This window comes from Solanum lycopersicum, chromosome 2 (assembly GCF_036512215.1).
Source record: "Solanum lycopersicum chromosome 2, SLM_r2.1".
Lineage (NCBI taxonomy): Eukaryota > Viridiplantae > Streptophyta > Magnoliopsida > Solanales > Solanaceae > Solanum > Solanum lycopersicum.
The window spans coordinates 71,329,096-71,350,567 of record NC_090801.1 but is presented as its reverse complement, the minus strand read 5'-3'; the positions used below and the strand labels follow the sequence as shown (position 1 = coordinate 71,350,567).

Here is a 21,472-nt window from a genome sequence, read left to right as displayed (position 1 = left end):
ATCTCATCATTAGTATTAAGTGTTTTAAACTCAATATTTTTATTAGAGTATTCATAGAGACTGGTCTCTTCATTATCTTACACTCTCATTGGTGAGTATGTATCGGTAACATTTACTTAAGCTCATTTAAGATTGCTCTCATCATATGCATTAACCTCACATCATGATTGTCGCCACATTCTTCATTTCATTACGTATATCTTAGGTTCACTTATTCTTGAACGTATGTTAAACTTATATATCTATACATACAAGCCATGAGGCTTCATTTATAGTTCGTTAAGTGAATTCTTGTTTTTCTAAGATTATGTATTACAAGACTTATGTATCTTGTATATATGCCAAGATCTTTGATTTTTGATCTACGTAGATGACATTATTCTTGAATATTTCACTCACGTATGACTTATGTATCAATACGGAGGTTTGGACACGAGAACCCAAATTTTGAATTATTTGGATATCATTTATATTTTTCATTGATTTTAGTTCTAATATTCATAAATTTAGAACTCTAAGTTAAGTCTCAACATTTTCGTGAAATAATAAATTTTCTATTTTAATTAGAATTCTAAATTAAATTTCAATCATTTACATGAAAGAATAATTTTCTAATTTAATTAGAATTCCAATTTAAATCTCAATATTTACATAAAAGAATTAATATTCTATTTTTAATTAAGATTCTAAATTAAATCTCAATGTTTACATAAGAGAATTAATTTTCCAACTTTAATTAGAATTTTAATTTACTATTATTATTATTTTTAATTAAATTCGCTTGAATAGGGAGGTTGTGGGTTCGAACCCCCACAGCCCCCCTCATTTTCCTCTTAATTTCGCTGGGAATGGAGGCTGTGAGGTGGTGGGTTCGAACCCCCACAGCCTCACCTTTATTCCCTTAATATTTTTACCCCCCCTTCAGCCCTGAGGTCGTGGGTTCGATCCCCACGCCTTGCATCCCCCCTTTTTATTTATTTTTTTTTTTTGCGAACGGGGGTCGTGGGTTCGATCCCCGCCCCCAACATTCCCTTTTTAAATCCTTTTTTTTTTGTTAAGGCAGCTGCAGGGAGGTCCTGGGTTCGATCCCTGCAGGCCTCAAAACGTTTTTTTTTTTAATTCTTTGACATCCCAAAAATTTCCAGATTCTTTTTAAACCTATTTCTATGTTTTTGGAAATTTATTCCACTATTTTTCTGCACTTTTTCATCAAGTTTCACATTAGTTCTTAGGGAGATTTCATGGTTCATTCACTTCACTATGCTTCATCAAAATAAACATCACATTGCACACCCATTTCACACATAAAATACATGATAAATAAACAACTTATATACCCCAAAACAATGCCTAAAACACTGCCCTATACACACCCATACATCAACTTTTTCCGATCATATTCTGATGATCATTATCGCGATTTCCCGCACATAAACACATTCATATTTAATTTAAACACATCATTCATGCAAAAATCTAGCAGCACAACATACCCATCCTACAAATTCATTAGGGAGCTAAGGACAAGGACATACGAAGGGGAACAACCTTAGTTTCAAGAGTTTAAGAAACGTCCGAAAGAAAGTACTCTTGGAGAAAGAATTCCATGAGAGAAACTCATACCTTAATCGATGTTCAAACTTTAATGTTGCTGCCCGGAAAACTCCTCCAAACCACTCCCAATTCACTTCAAAGTATACCTCTCTCGACGAACCTCTCTTAGCCTTGACGTTTTGATTACTTTTTCTTTTGCTTAAAAATTTTTTTGTGAGTTCTTCAAGCATGAAAATTATTGATATTTTGGCAGAAATAATGTGAGGAAGATGGAGAACGTGAGAGAGGGAGTTTAGAAGCGTGAGAGAGAGAGGACTAATTGGATTAGGAGACTAATTCAAGAATTAGTCAAATAACATTAAAATAAATAAATACTAATCTGTTTTATTTATTTATTTATTTATTCATTTAAAACGTGAAAGGACAATTATGCCCTTAAATACTTATTTACATAATTCTCTTTTTTTTTGAATCGTTACATTATCCCCCCCTTAGGAACATTCGTCCCCGAATGACACCACCATTTCACCTCATAATGCCAATGAGATCATAACTTAATTGCTATGTACAATCAGCCAATAGCAACAAATACGAAGAGATAAGGAACTATAGTTTTACGAGTAGGAAGCCTAACCTCAAGAGTTGAAAAGATGTGGATATCGGGATCTCATGTCGGCCTCGGTCTCCCACGTAGCACCCTCAACAAGATGGTTTCTCCACAATACCTTCACTGTGGCAATCTCCTTGTTCCTCAGCCGCTTGACCTGTCTGTCTAAGATCTCAACAGGTATTTCCTCATAGGACAAGTCTTCACCAACCCCCAAACCTTCTACAGGTAGGATTGATGCTGGATCACCTAGGCACTTCTTCAACATAGAGACATGAAAGACTGGATGAACAGAAGCTAGCTCCGCAGGCAATGCTAACTCATAGGCCACCTCACCCACGCGCTGTAGGATCTCATATGGCCCCACATACCTCGGACTAAGCTTCCCTTTTCTACCAAATCGCATCACCCCTTTCATAGGCGATATCTTCAAGTAAACCTAGTCACCAACGTTAAATTCTAAGGGTCGCTTTCTATTGTCTGCATATGACTTTTGTCGGCTGTAAGCGGTAGCCAACCTGTCTCTAATCATTCTAACTTTCTCCAAGGCCTCATGAATGATCTCTGGACCCAAAATAGATGACTCTCCAACCTCGAACCACCCAACTGGAGATCTACACCTCCTGCCATACAATGCCTCAAATGGTGCCATCCCAATGCTGGAGTGGTAGCTATTATTATACGAGAACTCTATCAAAGGTAGATGGTCATCCCAATTACCTCTAAAGTCAATCACACACGCTCTCAACATGTCCTCCAATGTCTGAATAGTGCGCTCTGCCTGCCCATCTGTCTGAGGATGAAAGGCAGTGCTAAGTTTCACCTGCGTGCCTAAGCTTTTCTGGAAAGATCTCCAAAAATGCGAAGTAAACTGAGCTCCTCTATCTGAAATAATAGACAAAGGAATCCCATGCCATCTCACAATCTCATCAATGTAGAGTCTCGCGTAATCCTCGGCCCTGTAAGTGGACTTCACAGGGATAAAGTGGGCAGACTTAGTCAGTCTGTCCACAATAACCCATATAGAGTCATGCTGCCTCCTAGTCCTCGGAAGACCAACTACGAAGTCCATATTAATGGCCTCCCATTTCCAAGTCGGAACCTCAATAATCTGAGTCAGACCACCAGGCTTAAGATGCTCTGCCTTAACCTGCTGACAATTAGGACACTTAGCCACATAGTCTGCAATATCCTTCTTCATGCCATCCCACCAATAAATCTGCTTAAGATCATGATACATTTTTGTGGAACCTGGATGTATGGAATATCTGGAACCATGGGCCTCTGTAACAATCTTGGTCCGTAAATCATCTACATCTGGTACGCACAACCGGTTCTGGTATCTAAGTATGCCATCATCTCCCAAAGCAAAAGACTCATTCATTTTTAACAACACTGAGTCCTTCATCTCCATCAACACAGGATCGAGATGCTGACCCTTCTTGACTTCCACTATCAGGGATGATTTAGAACTAGGGTGAACTGAAACACCTCCACTAGTAGAGCAACCAACCGTACACCCAGCTTGGCCAGTCTGTGTACCTCTTTCACTAGCTCCTTCTTCTCATCCTCAACGTGGGCTGTACTCCCCATGCTCATCCTGCTCAAAGCATCAGCCACAACATTAGCCTTACCTGGATGATAGTGCACATTCATGTCATAATCCTTCAGCAGCTCCAACCATCTGCGTTGCCGTAGATTCAGCTCTCTCTGCGTGAACACGTACTGGAGACTCTTATGATCCGTGAACACATCCACGTGTACTCCATATAGATAATGCCTCCATAACTTCAACGCAAACACCACAGCTGCCAACTCCAAGTCATAAGTGGGATAATTCTTTTCATGAACCTTGAGCTGTCTGGAAGCATAAGCTATCACCTTACCAGCCTGCATAAGAACACATCCCAAACCGACCCTAGATGCATCGCAATAGACAGTGTAATTCTCGCCACTCTTAGGCAGAGTAAGTACCGGGGCTGAAGTGAGTCTGTCCTTGAGCTCCTGGAAACTCTTCTCACAAGTATCCGTCCATTCAAACTTGGATTTCTTCTTTGTCAAGGTTGTAAGTGGGGCAGCAATGGAAGAAAATCCTTCCACGAACCTGCGGTAGTAACCAGCCAATCCAGAAAGCTACGGATATCGGTGGGTGTAAGAGGCTTTGGCCATTTCTTAACTGCTTCAGTCTTTCTGGGGTCCACTTCTACACCTTGATCGGACACAACATGGCCCAGGAAGGTCACTGATCTCAGCCAGAATTCACACTTGCTGAATTTGGCATACAACTGATGCTGTCTAAGTACCTGCAAGGTTAGTCTCAAATGTTGTTCATGCTCTTCCTTGGTCTTAGAGTAGATGAGAATGTCATCAATGAATACTATGACGAAAGAGTCAAGGTATTCACGGAAAACTCTGTTCATGAGGTCCATAAATGCAGCAGGTGCATTCGTGAGACCGAATGACATAACCAAGAACTCATAATGACCATAACGGGTACGAAAAGCTGTTTTTGGGACATCCCTATCCCTAACTCTAAGTTGATGATACCCTGAACGAAGATCAATCTTAGAGAAGAAACTAGACCCTTGGAGCTGATCGAACAAATCATCAATTCTGGGAAGTGGGTACTTATTCTTTATAGTGACTTTGTTGAGCTGCCGATAATCGATACACATTCTAAGGGTCCCATCCTTTTTCTTTACAAACAACACTGGAGCGCCCCAAGGGGATATGCTCGGCTGAATGAAACCCTTATCCGTGAGATCTTTTAACTGCAGCTTCAACTCCTTGAGTTCTGCTGGAGCCATTCTATAAGGAGGAATTGAGATTGGTTTAGTATCAGGTTCTAAGTCGATACCAAAGTCAATCTCTCGAAGGGGAGGGACTCCAGGCAAATCTTCAGGAAACACATCTAGGAATTCACTTACTACAGGCACCGAGTCTATGGAAGGAACGTCATGATCTAAATCATTAACACTCACTAGATGACATAGTAACCCTTTGGCCATCATTTTATTGGCCTTGAGATTTGAAACCAAGGGGTTAGGACGAATCGGATTGTACCCCTCCCAGACTAACTCTTCTCCATTAGGGAAGCGAAACCTCACCACCCTACTACGACAGTCCAAACAAGCATAATAGCTGTGAAGCCAGTCCATGCCAAGAATAATATCAAAATCGCGCATGGGTAACTCAATCAAGTTTGCACACATAGCCTTGCCACTCACAACTATTGGGCAATTCTTGTATACCCTATCGGTTCTCACATTTTCTCCTAAAGGCGTACTAACCACTATAGGATCATGCAGAACTTCAGGTAGTATTTCAAAGGTAAGGGCAAGCAGAGGAGTCACAAAGGAAAGCGTAGACCCTGGATCAAGTAAAGCATAAACAGAAGTTGAGAATACTTGCAGCATACCTGTGACCACATCAGCGGACTTCTCCTGCTCCTCCCTACCTTTCAAGGCATAAAATCTGTTCCTCTTCGGAGGTTCGGCTGCTGCTGCATTATGTGGGGTAGGCCTAGGCTGAGCATTACCCCCAGCCTGACCTCTGTTCTGGGGACAGTCTATGACCATGTGTCCACTCTTACCACAACCGAAACAGGCATTAGTGCCCTGTCTACATTCTCCAAGGTGCATTCGGCCACACTTAGTACAAGTCTTCCTTAGACGCTGCATCTCACCTCCATTGCCCCTCTTGGGTTCGGGTCTGCCTCCTCTAGGCGTTGTATTTCTCTGAGGGTCAGAATTTCCAGCACTCTGTTGCCCCTTCTTGAATTTGGGCTGCTCGCGAACGCCAAAATTGTTTCTGTGGCCTCCATGGCTGGGACCTGCCTGATCTTGAGGCCTAGGCCTCCTAACATCACGTACACCTCTCCTCTTTCGGCTGTCCTCTACCTGTTGGACATGCATCATTAATCTAGAAAGGTCCATATTATCATGGAGCATCGCAGCCCGACAATCTTCCTCTAGGTCTCCATTGATTCCTGTGAGGAATCTGCTCATCTCCTCCCTGCTGGTAGAAACCAAGGGAGTAGCATACCTGGATGATTTCAACAAAGTTAAGTACTCTCATCATTCTTGTTATCAAATACTAAGGGAAGCACATACCTTGATAACTTCACAAACTTCAGGGAATACTCCCTGACAGTCATGGATCCTTGCTTGAGGTTGATGAACTCCTCAACCTTGGCCTCTTTCATCTCTCTAGGGAAGAACCTTTCCAAAAATGCTGTCTTGAACAGCTCCCAAGTGACTGTCACCCCTCCTAGGACACGGCTTTCTCGCCACATTTTGCACCAAGTCTGTGCAACATCTTTGAGCTGGTAGGAAGCCAACTCAGCCTTCTCAATATCAGTGGCCCCCATGGCCACCAGTATCTTATGCAACTCGTCTATAAATTCCTGAGGATCTTCTGAAGTCTTAGCCCCTGTGAAAATTGAAGGATTCATCCTCGTGAAGTCTCGCAGTCTGTCAGCTATGTTGCGAACCGGTGGGTTTTCCCTCAGAACATCCTGCCGGTTGACTTGGGCAGTCATAGCTTGGGCCTGCATCGTGATGGCCTGTGCCATCTGGGCTAGAGATGCCCTCACCTCCGCATCAGTCAACCCAGCTGGGTTCACTGGCATGGCCACTCCTTCAGCTGGAGCCTGGGGTGGATTCTGATTACCCCTAGCTGCTGCTGCTCCCGTCCTCAGACCCTTAGTTCCCCAGGTATTCATTCTCTGAAAAAAACCAAGGTTGATGTTAGACACGTTCGTAACACCAAGAATTAAAACATTAGGAAAAGCACAATAAGATAAGAAGAAGGGAAGTCTTTCCTACGCATCATGCAGTCTCTAATCCAGGATAGTGGTGCACTTCACTACCATGACTTAGAAACTACTCAATGTGGTTGATGTGAACTCATTATTTCAGGAATTTAACCTAGCGCTTTGATACCAACTTTGTCACGACCGGAATCTAGACCCCAGACGAGACCGGCGTCGTTGACCTCTCAGAGGTCGCAGACAAGCCTGCTTACGTCATTCTTACTTTACATAGATTAATTTTAGCGGAAAATTTGAAATTTTTGATTCTTTAATCATACTTGCTGAACATTCTTAACATTTCGTAATCGTTCATCATCAACCATCTAACATTTAAGAGATAAGCAACTGAAAGAAATAATTCATTAAGTATTACTTGTATATCGGCCAAAATAGCACCAATACAAAGTTTGAACCAAAACAGGAAAGAAACGCTAGTGGAACATGCTCCGCTAGCTCAACTCTAAAACTACGCTAGAATGTAAAACGGTAGCATCCTCGAAAGCATGAGGACCTACCAAACTCCGGATGAATACTGATGTCCGGATAGCTGCAACAACGAACCTGTAGCTCTAGCGTCCACCTGTGCTTGCACCTAAAAGTAGATGTTCGTATGGAATTAGTACACACTTGTACTAAGTATGAGTATATGCAAGTACACACCAGGGACATGCATGAGGAAGAATAGCTCTTTCCTAACAACATGATTTTTGGAAGTCAAGTCAGTGGACTTGCCAAATTGAGATTGGGAAAGTTATGCCATGAGAGTGACATGCATCATTATAATTATCGTATAGCACACAAAACATAACATATTCATATAACACATAACATATAACACATACTTTCTTTCATATTATTCATTCGTATACCATGAGACCTTATTATCATAGACTTAACTTTAAGACTTTCCAAAATGAGGGCTCAACATATGGGACCTCAACTAGGGAGCCTTCTTTAGCAAACACAGAGTCTGCTTCACTCATTCATTCGTATTTCATTTCAATTCATTCATAGGCCAGTGCGAACACCAGGTATACCTAGGATGTAGTTTAAGACTCTCATCGGGTTTGCTGTGCAATGATCAGGAATGACCTAATGTCATTACCTGAATCTAGCTCACCTCTTGATTATCCTATCCTAACACCTTCGGTATCATTCATTTCTTTATATGATTCGTTTGAGGCTGGCCTCATTCATTCATTGGGAACTTTAACTTTAACCGACATAGATCATGTGAGCATCATGAAATCCAGTGTCTTCCCCACACCGAAAAGAGGTGGAATCACCGGCCAAAGCGATTCAATAACATGCTAGCGTATATGGGAATTTAACCCCGCCAGATCCCTATAGTGGCAATATAGGTTCAAAGACTAGGAGATGTATGGAGACCCATACCCGGCAAGCCGGACAGTCTCATCTCATGAGAATTACGTGAACCTCCGCCCTTCCCGAAAGAAGGCATCACCACTCATAGCTAGCCTATCGGTGCTCGGTATAAAGTTCCATTACATGCAACTCATACATCATAGAAGTTTGCTTCTAGTATGAAGACATCATAGCTCAATAGATGATTTCTCATCTCATCATTAGTATTAAGTGTTTTAAACTCAATATTTTTATTAGAGTATTCATAGAGACTGGTCTCTTCATTATCTTACACTCTCATTGGTGAGTATGTATCGGTAACATTTACTTAAGCTCATTTAAGATTGCTCTCATCATATGCATTAACCTCACATCATGATTGTCGCCACATTCTTCATTTCATTACGTATATCTTAGGTTCACTTATTCTTGAACGTATGTTAAACTTATATATCTATACATACAAGCCATGAGGCTTCATTTATAGTTCGTTAAGTGAATTCTTGTTTTTCTAAGATTATGTATTACAAGACTTATGTATCTTGTATATATGCCAAGATCTTTGATTTTTGATCTACGTAGATGACATTATTCTTGAATATTTCACTCACGTATGACTTATGTATCAATACGGAGGTTTGGACACGAGAACCCAAATTTTGAATTATTTGGATATCATTTATATTTTTCATTGATTTTAGTTCTAATATTCATAAATTTAGAACTCTAAGTTAAGTCTCAACATTTTCGTGAAATAATAAATTTTCTATTTTAATTAGAATTCTAAATTAAATTTCAATCATTTACATGAAAGAATAATTTTCTAATTTAATTAGAATTCCAATTTAAATCTCAATATTTACATAAAAGAATTAATATTCTATTTTTAATTAAGATTCTAAATTAAATCTCAATGTTTACATAAGAGAATTAATTTTCCAACTTTAATTAGAATTTTAATTTACTATTATTATTATTTTTAATTAAATTCGCTTGAATAGGGAGGTTGTGGGTTCGAACCCCCACAGCCCCCCTCATTTTCCTCTTAATTTCGCTGGGAATGGAGGCTGTGAGGTGGTGGGTTCGAACCCCCACAGCCTCACCTTTATTCCCTTAATATTTTTACCCCCCCTTCAGCCCTGAGGTCGTGGGTTCGATCCCCACGCCTTGCATCCCCCCTTTTTATTTTTTTTTTTTTTTTTTGCGAACGGGAGTCGTGGGTTCGATCCCCGCCCCCAACATTCCCTTTTTAAATCCTTTTTTTTTTTGTTAAGGCAGCTGCAGGGAGGTCCTGGGTTCGATCCCTGCAGGCCTCAAAACGTTTTTTTTTTTAATTCTTTGACATCCCAAAAATTTCCAGATTCTTTTTAAACCTATTTCTATGTTTTTGGAAATTTATTCCACTATTTTTCTGCACTTTTTCATCAAGTTTCACATTAGTTCTTAGGGAGATTTCATGGTTCATTCACTTCACTATGCTTCATCAAAATAAACATCACATTGCACACCCATTTCACACATAAAATACATGATAAATAAACAACTTATATACCCCAAAACAATGCCTAAAACACTGCCCTATACACACCCATACATCAACTTTTTCCGATCATATTCTGATGATCATTATCGCGATTTCCCGCACATAAACACATTCATATTTAATTTAAACACATCATTCATGCAAAAATCTAGCAGCACAACATACCCATCCTACAAATTCATTAGGGAGCTAAGGACAAGGACATACGAAGGGGAACAACCTTAGTTTCAAGAGTTTAAGAAACGTCCGAAAGAAAGTACTCTTGGAGAAAGAATTCCATGAGAGAAACTCATACCTTAATCGATGTTCAAACTTTAATGTTGCTGCCCGGAAAACTCCTCCAAACCACTCCCAATTCACTTCAAAGTATACCTCTCTCGACGAACCTCTCTTAGCCTTGACGTTTTGATTACTTTTTCTTTTGCTTAAAATTTTTTTTGTGAGTTCTTCAAGCATGAAAATTATTGATATTTTGGCAGAAATAATGTGAGGAAGATGGAGAACGTGAGAGAGGGAGTTTAGAAGCGTGAGAGAGAGAGGACTAATTGGATTAGGAGACTAATTCAAGAATTAGTCAAATAACATTAAAATAAATAAATACTAATCTGTTTTATTTATTTATTTATTTATTCATTTAAAACGTGAAAGGACAATTATGCCCTTAAATACTTATTTACATAATTCTCTTTTTTTTTGAATCGTTACATATGGTATAAGTGTGTTTCTGAAATTTATAGCATAAGTTGAAGAGGTACTTGTGTATTTTCCCTTCTAGAAACTATAAGTTATAAAAAATTTCTAGTACCAAGTCAATGATACAATTAAATAGACACTAACACATTCTTCATTTCATTCACTCCACAAATCTCTCCCCTCTCATGTCTTATACCAATAAATTTCTCGCCTTTTATTTCTAATTTGCATCCTAAAATAATACAGATTTTGATATAGATTTCTTATTAGGAAGATCAATAATGCAACTTTTTTTTCAACATTAAGAACTACATTTTTGGTTAATTCCCTACATAAGGTCCTATTTTTGTAAAACAATTATAAGACAAAAGTAAAATTCACTATTTCTCACTGTTACTTTAGAAGAAAATTCTTTTCTTACCATCTTAAATTGTTCTCCTAATTTTAATGAATACAAAGACAAAATATAAAGTCGTAACTTTTTTTTAATCTTTTTATCATTTCGTAAAGAATGAGATGATTCATTCTAATGTTTTGTCAAGTAAGTCATTATTTTTGTTTGTTAAACACCTATAAATTTTTTTTATAAGTTTACTCAAAACTAATCTATAGATGGATCAGTACGAACTGTTAATATATTAAGCCTCATAATTATAATCTATTTTCTTGATTGATTTTTACATAAAATAGAAAAAAAAATTCATTAAATTAATTATTTAATTCAAATATATATTTTTGACATGATATTAATCAATGCAGAATCTAATATATTATTATTTTCTCTTATTATATTTATTTGAAAATGTCAAAATAACTTTTCTATTCAAAACTAATTCAATTACTATTATAAATATACATAATGATGTAATATTGAACCTATAAATAAACTTTTCATTATGAATTGGTTGATCAATGATTAATATTTTTATAATGCAAAGCTTATGGTGCAAATATTACAAAAAGAAGATGTTAACATTGTAGAAAATAGATACCAGTTGCAAAAATATGTGAAGATCGATAAACTTTTTCAAAGATATCAACATTTTATGTTCCTCGAGTGTGAAATGTTTTAACTCATGATTTAACACAATTCTCTATTTCATTGCTGCATAGAATTTTTTGAAATTCAACTTTCTCGATTTGAGTTGTAAATGATGTATTTATGTCGTATGAATATTTGAAAAAGATTATTAAGTAATATATTGAAGTTTTTTACTGTAAAAAAAAGGTATAAAGTATAGAAATAACATATATTTAGAGGGTAATTATATTCTATCGTTGAAGTTTTCTCAATTATAAAAATTTCATTTTTTGTTGTTACTCTCAAATACATTCCTTAATTGTCTGATACATTACTAATGATATATCTTATTATTTCATGAAACGAATATATCTAAGAGGAAATAAAGATATACCCAAAAAGAAATTATGATTTATATAATTTTTCAGTAAAATATATAAAATTATATTGAAACTGTATCGCGGGCTTCAAATTAGTTAGTAATAATGATAAGGGAGCCGATGGTTGCGCGTTTACCCATGGGATGAGAATGGGACTCACAATTCTATTCTTGTTTGTTAAAAAAAATAAAAAAAGCTTCTTCATCTTTCTCAGATCTCTCTCTGTTCTTGAATCCTGAACAACAATACTTCCTACTTCCACAAAAGCTTGAAGCCTTTGTTTTTTTTAAAAAAAAAAACCCAATCCGCGTACACATTAACCGTAGATCGGAAGGATCCAGATTGTACAATGGGCGCTTCTCAGTCCGCAGAACTACCCTCCGATGAAGAAGACGAACAGGAAGAAGAAGATGCGGAGCACGAAAATGGTACCCCAGATGAGAGACACCGATTAGTTGGTGACGATACTCTGCTCAAGAAGGTTCTCGAACAAGAGCCTGAGATGTTACCTTGCCACGCCTCCGCATCCCCACTATCCCCTCAACTATCCTCTTTTGGCACCCCGCGTTTGGGACCTTCTATCAAGGTCTGGGACCCTTATAATGTTCTCGCTCCACCACCCTCAATTCCTCATTTCCACCGAACATTCTCCTCTGATTCTGTCGATGACGATAGGACCCTCACTGACCTATATTTAATTAGTAATGGCGAATGTCATATGAATTTAAGACCTGATTTGATTGCCGGCCGATCCCCAGAGGCTGCACTTACACCTAATGGCAAGCGCCAAGCAAGAGCTTTGGCTGTTTTTCTAAAGTCTCAAGGGATTCGTTTCAATTCTGTCTATACATCTCCCTTGGATCGGGCACGAGCTACTGCCCTCTCTGTTTGTCAGGTAGTATACTATTAACCTCAAAATCAAATCTATCTTTGTGGCCAACAAAATTGAATCCTCCAATAATGTCGATGGGTGTCCCTCGGATCCTTCAAAAGTTGTGCTTTTTTGATGATCCGACAGGGATACAATGACATTTATGGAGGACTCCGACTATCAGCTTTGCAGGGGTAGATTTCTTCATTTTTAGGCAGCTGCATGTTTCCTCTTGTACTAGTCTTAAGTTTTATACTTCTCTGGTGATTGTGTACAGTGACTTCTGCAGTTTTGCCCTGAAAGTAACCATTGGATTTCTTAGCTGCTCTAGGTTCAGGATTTATATGGCTGTCAGAGTAATTTTGGTCTTTGATTGTATAGCAGACATTGGAATTATGTTAGTTCAAATAAAGTTGGGTCCAAAACAAAATCTTAAAGGTGACTTTTGTTTTCAGATGTTCTACGGTTAACAATTAGACCAACTTTTGAAGTACTTTTGGGATAAAAGTTGGTCCAATTCATGTAGTATAAATAATAAGTTTCATAGTCGAGGAAATCAGATATCATTTAGATCAGGAAAGGGAAACTAATTGAATCCTTCTGGGATAGGTAAGAGTATACCATATGATCATGCTCTATTACATTTCCACACGATGCTTGCAAAAATATCAGTCTTGTTAATTTATCAATGAAAGAGACAGTAATATTAGTACTTTCTTTGTCTATAGTGTAAAGTTTTCAGCAATATTAGTACTGCTAAGAAAAGTTGCATATTCTGCATTTTTGTAAGGCATAATTGGCTTTTCAGCATATTTGATGTGTCAATAGCATTCTTGCTGTCTTGACCACTAGCAAATTCAAACATTCTGTTACTGTCTTTCAGAGCAGCCAAGTCACAGTTTGACATTACATCCCCAAATTATACAAGGAACAACTTCGAGCAATAAGAGCTTGCTTCCTCTTGTCTCTAGTTATAAAGACTTTCCCATTCTTAGTGATGCATTCTATGATATTCTGTATGGGGATTTTGACTGTAAGTAGATTGACTGGATTGGCAACGTTGAAGGGATTTAGAGTAACATGTTATTTGCATGTTTGTTTTAAGGACTTACGAATTTGCTAATGAATGGATCTCTGTTGACTGTGCAGGAAATAAACTTTTCGGAGGAACGGATACAATCCTCTGATGGTCTACTGGAAATGAGTCAGGGGCATTGGGAGGGATGCCACCGCTCGGATATTTTTACACCTGAAACAGCTAGCCTAATGGAAAAGTTCCAGCCTGATTTTTCAGCACCATCTGGAGAGTCACTGAGGCAGGTGGAATTTCGGATGGTACAATTCCTAAATGGAACTGTTATGACATTGCCTGACAAATTCAGATCTGATTTCTCTCCACCTGATCAGGGCTTCTCAAACCGTGGTTCTCATCCACTTGTCAATTCAGTTCATGACCGAGATGGGCCACCCTCTTTCTCGTCATCCCATTGGGATTTGCACCACAGGAATCGACAAGGACTTTCGAGGAAGAAGTCTGGAAAGAGTAGGCTTCAGATCGTGACAACAACTGGGGATCATGAGGCTGATGACGAGATGTCACCTCGAGAACCCATTAATCCTAACTCCATCCGAGATTTAAATGTGCAAAACAGTAGTAATGTTTCCCAATGCATTGGTATTTTCACACATTCAATCCCAATAAAGTGTCTTCTTACTGGCCTTCTTGGCTGCAGTTCAATGATGTCAAGTAAGATATGCATAGATGATTCTTCGGTGACAGTGCTACAACATTCCTGGAAAATGGGATGGCAGATCAAGAGAATGAACGATACTGCACATCTTAGGCTTCTCTAGTAAATTATTCCATTCAATAGCTGAGAAAAATTATCAAGAATTTTGGCTCAGCATTCACGGGATGTGTATTAGATTCAGGTCTCGGGCTTGTACAATTGCATGCTGATACTGAATTGTGCCTGTGGATTATTATTTCAATTTGTAGAATTTTTTATTAAATTTTTTTGATATTGTAGTGTTGTGGGATTTTTATATATTTATACTATGAGGCTGCTTTATTTTCCTATAGAGTAAATCATTCATGAAGAAGACTAATTTGGGTTCACTCTCCTACTTCTCTACAAATCCCAACGTCGCCACCTTCTTCAGTAGATACTTGGACAAATCTGATGTGTTCTCGTGGAACTCTATCATTGCCGACTTGGCTCGGAGCGGTGACGCTGTTGAAGCCCTTCGAGCTTTCTCTTCCATGCGAAAGCTCTCTCTCAAACCTAACCGTTCTACCTTCCCCTGCGCCGTCAAATCCTGTTCCTCCCTTTCCGATCTTACTTCCGGTAAGCAGACCCACCAACAAGCTCTCATCTTTGGTTATGACACTGACCTTTTTGTATCCTCCGCCCTCATTGATATGTACTCCAAATGTGGCCAACTTGCTGATGCAAGAAAGCTGTTTGATCAAATTCCTCAAAAGAATGTTGTTTCATGGACCTCCATGATAACTGGCTATGTCCAAAATGACCGCCCTCATGAAGCAATCTGGCTTTTCAAAGAGCTATTGGCAGGAGAAGTAGTTTTTCTTGACTCAGTCGCCATGGTTTCCGTGCTCTCCGCTTCTTCTCGTCTTTCAGGGAAGACCCTTACCCAAGGGCTCCATGGCTTTGTCACCAAAAGGGGATTTAATGAAGACATGGGAGTTGGGAATACATTCATTGATGCCTACGCTAAATGTGGTCAGGTTGATTTGTCTCGGAAGATGTTCGATATTATGCCTTACAAGGACATCATTTCATGGAATTCTATGATTGCAGTTTATGCCCAGCACGGACTTTCAGCTCAGGCAATGGAAATCTTTCGTTCCCTATCATGGGATAGAGAGGTTGACTACAATGCTGTCACCTTGTCAGCTTTGCTGTTGGCGTGTGCTCATTCAGGAGCTCTTCAGGCTGGCAAGTGCATACATGATCAGGTTCTTTCACAAATGCTGCATTCTCTCTGACTCCCTATTTTCAACTGTATTGATGTTTCCAGTTGTATAATTGACTTTGATCTCTTTAGGTTATAAAGATGAACCTAGAGGATAACGTATATGTGGGCACATCCATGATTGACATGTATTGCAAATGTGGGAGATTAAGAATGGCAAGGAATGCCTTCAATAGAATGAAGGAAAAGAATGTGAAATCATGGTCTGCCTTGATTGCAGGTTATGGTATGCACGGGAGAGCTAGGGAAGCCCTTCAAGTGTTTTACGAGATGAACTCAGCTGGGGTAAAACCAAGCTACATTACTTTTGTCTCTGTACTTGCAGCTTGTAGCCACGGTGGGTTGCTAGATGAAGGATGGTATTGGTTTAAGGCTATGGAACCTAGATTTTGCATACAACCAGGAGTGGAGCATTATGCTTGTATGGTTGATCTTCTTGGACGTGCTGGTTTCCTTACCAGGGCATATGATTTGCTAAAAGAAATGAAGGTGACGCCTGACTTTGTCATTTGGGGTTCTCTTCTCGCTGCATGCAGGATACACAAGAACGTGGAGCTTGGGGAGATTTCTGCTAGTAACTTGTTTGAGTTAGACCCAACAAACTGTGGGTATTATGTTTTGCTCTCAAACATATATGCTGATGCTGGAAGGTGGGGAGATGTAGAGAAGATGAGGATACTTATGAAAAATCGTGGATTAAGTAAACCTCCTGGGTTCAGCCTGCTTGAACTCAAAGGCAGGGTTCATGTATTTGTGGTTGGTGATAGAGAACACCCTCAACATGAGAAGGTTTATGCTTATTTGGAAGAGTTATCTGTAAAGCTGCAGATGGCTGGGTATGTACCCAACACGACATCTGATCTTCATGATGTTGAGGATGAAGAGAAAGGACTAACATTGCGAGTTCATAGTGAGAAGCTTGCTGTTGCTTTTGGGGTCATGAATTCTGTCCCTGGTAGTACCATTCAGGTGATTAAGAATCTAAGGATATGTGGAGACTGTCATACAACAATTAAGCTAATATCCAAGATTGTTAGTAGGGAAATTGTAGTCAGAGATGCAAAGAGATTTCACCATTTCAAGGACGGCTCATGCTCATGTGGGGACTATTGGTGATTGAGTAATAGAGATTTGCATGGTGGTGCATAGCATAATTTGATAGAGATTTGCATGGAATATGATTTTCTTCAATCTCAAACTAGTTGTGTGGTATGTCATGTGTCAAAGCAAAAGAGAGAAAGCGGAGAAGTAAGTAGAATATGCAACTTTTCTTCTCTTCAATGAAAATCTTGTTTCTTTGGTTGAGACAAGTAGGAATTTTGGACTTAGGAGTATGTTAATTTTTTGATAAAAAGTAATATACTTTATTAAAATAATAGTATAATAACCATCCAAATAGATGAAATGCCAATCATTTTGGTACTATTGAATAGAATTCTAACGTATATTCAGAAGAACCAAGTTGTTGTGGGTAAATAAATTGTTGGATGATTGCTTTTATCGATATTCGATACAACACCCCTAAAGCATATACGGTTAAGGTCCTGCCAACTTGCATTTACCGTTATGCCCGTACTTGTCTGCTTTCTTTTTATGCTCTTCTTCTCCTTTTACCTTATTTTTATCTCAATAATCGAATCATAACATATCGATTCATAAAACTTATTCAACATATAGAGCACTCCTTTAATTGTTTGCAATGTCACTGCCAAAGACTATCTTCAGAGTATTTTATCTTTGTTTAAATACGACTCTATAAAATTAAATCAAATAAAAACTTCTCATATTATATTAATATAATTTATGCAATTATTCAATCAATATATAAAACTTATAGTTAAAATAAGTAAACAATGATAAATCGTTTCTCATTAGACTAACTAGTATATTGAACTTCTCGCCGGTACCTATTTTTTTGTCCACTTCTTTTCAATTGAAGCTTATATTTCTCCAAATTAGCTATTTCATTCATTTTTGTCATATTAATTGGTCCATCTGATATTTAGCCGTTTAGGTAGGTTGCATATAAAAGGAAACAATTATATTGACGTAAAAAGTGATAGATGGTAAAATTTCAATTAAGAATTGCAATTTAAGTAACACTACGATTTCATTGAATTATGAGATAAAATTTCAAATTTTTCCAAAAATCATGATTAGAATTTTTCATGTATAAAAATTGACCCACAAATATAAAAACTTCACATCAATTATATATACTAACCATTTATTTCATATGTAAATAAAAAACTAACCAAATTAATTGAATTCCTACTTAATCATTTACACTCCACTTATTCTTTTATAAAATGTATTTACTAACCAAATTTATTTGATTTTCCTATTGGATGCCCTAAAATGAGGGATGGCTCATTTTTTGGGAGGGATATTATTTATTGGTGAACGGTTGATTGGGCAGTACAAAAGAGTGGAAATTGTTTTAGGTCGAAATAGAAAAAGGAGGTATTCGGAGAGCGAGACGAGATTCTTCATTTGCCTTCTCTGATCTCCGATCTCCGATCTCCGATCTCCGATCTCCGATCTCAATCTGAATCTGTGTCAATGGAGAACTCCCGCCGTCAGTCTCTTCTTCCAAGCTTTCTCTACTCCCCAACATCTTCTTTTTCTTCTTTAACTCCCAAAACCCTTGCTGTTCCAGAAACCACCAGTGTTCCCAACAACAACCTCATTATTCCGGCACCTAATGAACCTGGCAAGATCGAGATGTACTCCCCGCAGTTTTACGCTGCCTGTACCTTCGGTGGTATCCTCAGTTGTGGTCTCACTCACATGGCTGTCACTCCACTCGATCTCGTCAAATGTAACATGCAGGTACAGATTATGTTCATCTCATTTGCAGATCTATCCATTTCTCACACGATCTCAACTCTTCTCCACATGTATATTGTTGCTCATCTTCTAGATCTAAATTTTTAATCCTACTGTTATTTAAGATTTTCACATCTTGCTGCAACTTGTATCATCGTCTAATCCCACTATGAAACTTTATCTTCTTGTATTGTTTACATTAGGCATGAAGCATCTTAACTGACCGCAATCGTATAAATTATTACTAGATTGACCCTGCGAAATACAAGAGCATATCGTCTGGATTCGGCGTCCTTCTTAAGGAGCAAGGTCCCAGGGGATTCTTCAGGGGATGGGTTCCTACCCTGTTAGGTTACAGTGCTCAGGGTGCATGCAAGTTTGGATTCTATGAATTCTTCAAGAAGTACTACTCGGACCTCGCCGGAGCAGAAAATGCTGCAAAATACAAAACTCTGATATACCTTGCTGGTTCTGCATCTGCTGAAGTGATTGCAGATATTGCTCTTTGCCCATTTGAAGCTGTAAAGGTTCGTGTTCAGACACAGCCTGGTTTCGCTAGGGGATTGTCTGATGGATTGCCGAAATTTGTTAGATCTGAAGGTCCCATGGGGTATGCTATTTATCTTTGTTTTGCACATTCCTTAATATGTACCTTACAGAACAGCTTTTTATTTTTTCCTACATTTGTGCAGCTTGTACAAAGGCTTGGTACCTCTTTGGGGACGTCAGATTCCATGTAAGTTAAACCATCTGTTTATTATCATCAAAGAACTTGTTTATTACTTGGGCAATTCAATTATGTGAGTAGGGGTATGATTACTCAAATGAGTGAAGCTTTTTTTATGTTTGCTAGAATTCATAAAACCTATAGTTGTTTAGTTGAACCTGTCTTAAAAAACAATTGAACTTCCAAATGCTGAAACCTCACCTCGCCACCCTCAGAAAGAGCTTGTGCTAGTTTGGAATAGTTGTTTGAGCGAAATAGCTCTTACTTCTTCTGTTAAATAGAAAAAATAGAGATTATTCTCCATGTCTGTTTTATTATATTGGGTCAGAAACCTCATTTTGAATTGCAGTAGTTCCTATTATTGGGTTCTAGGCCCCAGAATGTTTGGGAGTGTAAAATGGCTGGATGAGGGCTTACGTTTGGATGCAGCCAGTGTTCAGGGAAGCTTGAAGCGGAAAAAAGCGATAATGCCCCGCTTCACTTGGGTGATGAAGTGCTCATTCTAGTCTGTGAAGCGTAGAAGGCTCGCATCACTTTGCTCCTGAACACTGGATGCAGCAGTTATTTATTGTCATTGCTGATGGAAATCAATCTATCTTTCTTGTTCTGGTAATGGGGCTTCCCTTTAGTTAGGTGAATGTAAGAAATCGAGCTACGTGATATGAAGTAATACAGTACATATATTAAGGGGCTGGGTCCCCCATGTCATGATGTTTTTTCTGCTATTGGGTGCTAAGTTTCTAGGGATGGATACATTTGAGTGGTGTTGGTAATTCAGATGATGCCTATTTTATCACACCACTGTGTATATGTTTTATTAGTGCGTATTTGGTTGTGCTATTGTTCTTTTAATAGTGACATTGGTTTAGTTATCATTTATTGGACATTAAGAATTAAATATCTAAAATTGCCAGATACAATGATGAAGTTTGCGTCCTTTGAGACTATTGTGGAGATGATCTACAAGCATGCAGTCCCAAAGCCTAAAAACGAGTGCAGCAAATCTATGCAACTTGGTATTAGTTTTGCTGGTGGATATATAGCTGGTGTCTTCTGTGCCATTGTATCCCATCCTGCTGACAATCTTGTCTCGTTCCTCAACAATGCGAAGGGTGCAACTGTTGGTGATGTAAGCATTTAGTTGTTTGTTAGACCATCTGTTTCTCTTCCCCTTTAATTTTCTTATATGTTCGCAAGTCATTAATCCGCCATGTGACCCCCCCATTTGTTTTTAATAAAAAAAAACTATGTCTCAGGCCGTAAAGAAGATAGGAGTATTGGGCCTCTTTACCCGTGGTCTACCTCTACGTATTGTCATGATTGGAACTCTTACTGGTGCTCAATGGGGAATCTATGATGCTTTCAAGGTTTTTGTTGGGCTGTAAGTGTCTTCTTCTAACTCATAACTGGACATTCTAAACCTGTCTGCTTTTCCTTTATCAGTCTACTTTGAGATTTTAAATTTTTATGTTGGTTTTATTTTTTCTGACTTGATTTGTAGGCCAACAACTGGTGGTGTTGCTCCTGCTGTACCTGCTGACTCTGAGGTTGCGAAGGTGTAGGATTGAGAACAAATTAATTCTTCACCAAGTTTAAAAGTAGACTTCTCCAGATTAAACAATAAACATAGATTGCAGATGTTCCTTAAGTGCTCTTTCGTAGTAAGCAAGCTGGAGAGTGTTCTTTCGCTCAACAATCTTTACAATTTTATATTTCTCTGATTTTCAAATTTTTGGAGAGGGGGAGTTCCCCTAAAACTTAAGCATTGCGGATGTCTTTTTTTGTTAGAACAGATAAAAAAATCAATTTGATGCTAAGCTTTTCCCATTCGAGATGGGAATAACAAAGTATAGTGGAGGCTGCTATATGATTTGCTTTGTTCATTTTTAACTGTCTGATGTACCAAAAAATGTTCTAAAAAAACTTTCCGCAGGCAGGGAGGGACTTGTTATACAGCTGCAGAATGATGATAACGTTATTTTTGGTTAATCCACATTGGCTACATAAGCTTGTTTTGCGACCGTTATACCCACCCTATCCCTGTTATCGTTTTATCCTGCACCTACAATACC

The 21,472-nt window shown here is 38.4% G+C and overlaps 4 protein-coding genes across 4 annotated transcripts; 3 read left to right on the top strand and 1 right to left on the bottom strand.

Moving 5' to 3' along the window:
• Window positions 1-3,703: 3,703 nt before the first annotated feature.
• On the bottom strand, window positions 3,704-7,589 carry LOC138341907 (uncharacterized). Its single transcript, XM_069294091.1, has 3 exons — window positions 7,490-7,589; window positions 6,274-6,887; window positions 3,704-6,205 (listed from the first exon to the last, which is right to left on the bottom strand). The coding sequence occupies exons 2-3, from the start codon at window positions 6,882-6,884 to the stop codon at window positions 4,219-4,221; spliced, it is 2,598 nt and encodes an 865-aa protein (XP_069150192.1). The 5' UTR covers window positions 6,885-6,887; window positions 7,490-7,589; the 3' UTR covers window positions 3,704-4,218.
• Window positions 7,590-12,077: 4,488 nt separating this feature from the next.
• LOC101258711 (uncharacterized) lies at window positions 12,078-14,936 on the top strand. The gene is made up of 2 exons (XM_004231698.5): window positions 12,078-12,871; window positions 13,997-14,936. Exons 1-2 carry the CDS (start codon window positions 12,326-12,328, stop codon window positions 14,699-14,701), a joined length of 1,251 nt encoding a protein of 416 aa, XP_004231746.1. The 5' UTR covers window positions 12,078-12,325; the 3' UTR covers window positions 14,702-14,936.
• Window positions 14,937-14,942: 6 nt separating this feature from the next.
• LOC101260791 (pentatricopeptide repeat-containing protein At3g26782, mitochondrial) lies at window positions 14,943-17,301 on the top strand. The gene is made up of 2 exons (XM_004233533.5): window positions 14,943-15,827; window positions 15,917-17,301. The coding sequence occupies exons 1-2, from the start codon at window positions 14,943-14,945 to the stop codon at window positions 16,958-16,960; spliced, it is 1,929 nt and encodes a 642-aa protein (XP_004233581.2). The 3' UTR covers window positions 16,961-17,301.
• Window positions 17,302-18,187: 886 nt separating this feature from the next.
• Window positions 18,188-21,250, top strand: LOC101258422 (phosphate carrier protein, mitochondrial-like). The gene is made up of 6 exons (NM_001279338.2): window positions 18,188-18,676; window positions 18,922-19,283; window positions 19,366-19,409; window positions 20,315-20,529; window positions 20,657-20,781; window positions 20,902-21,250. Exons 1-6 carry the CDS (start codon window positions 18,407-18,409, stop codon window positions 20,960-20,962), a joined length of 1,077 nt encoding a protein of 358 aa, NP_001266267.1. The 5' UTR covers window positions 18,188-18,406; the 3' UTR covers window positions 20,963-21,250.
• Window positions 21,251-21,472: the final 222 nt, after the last annotated feature.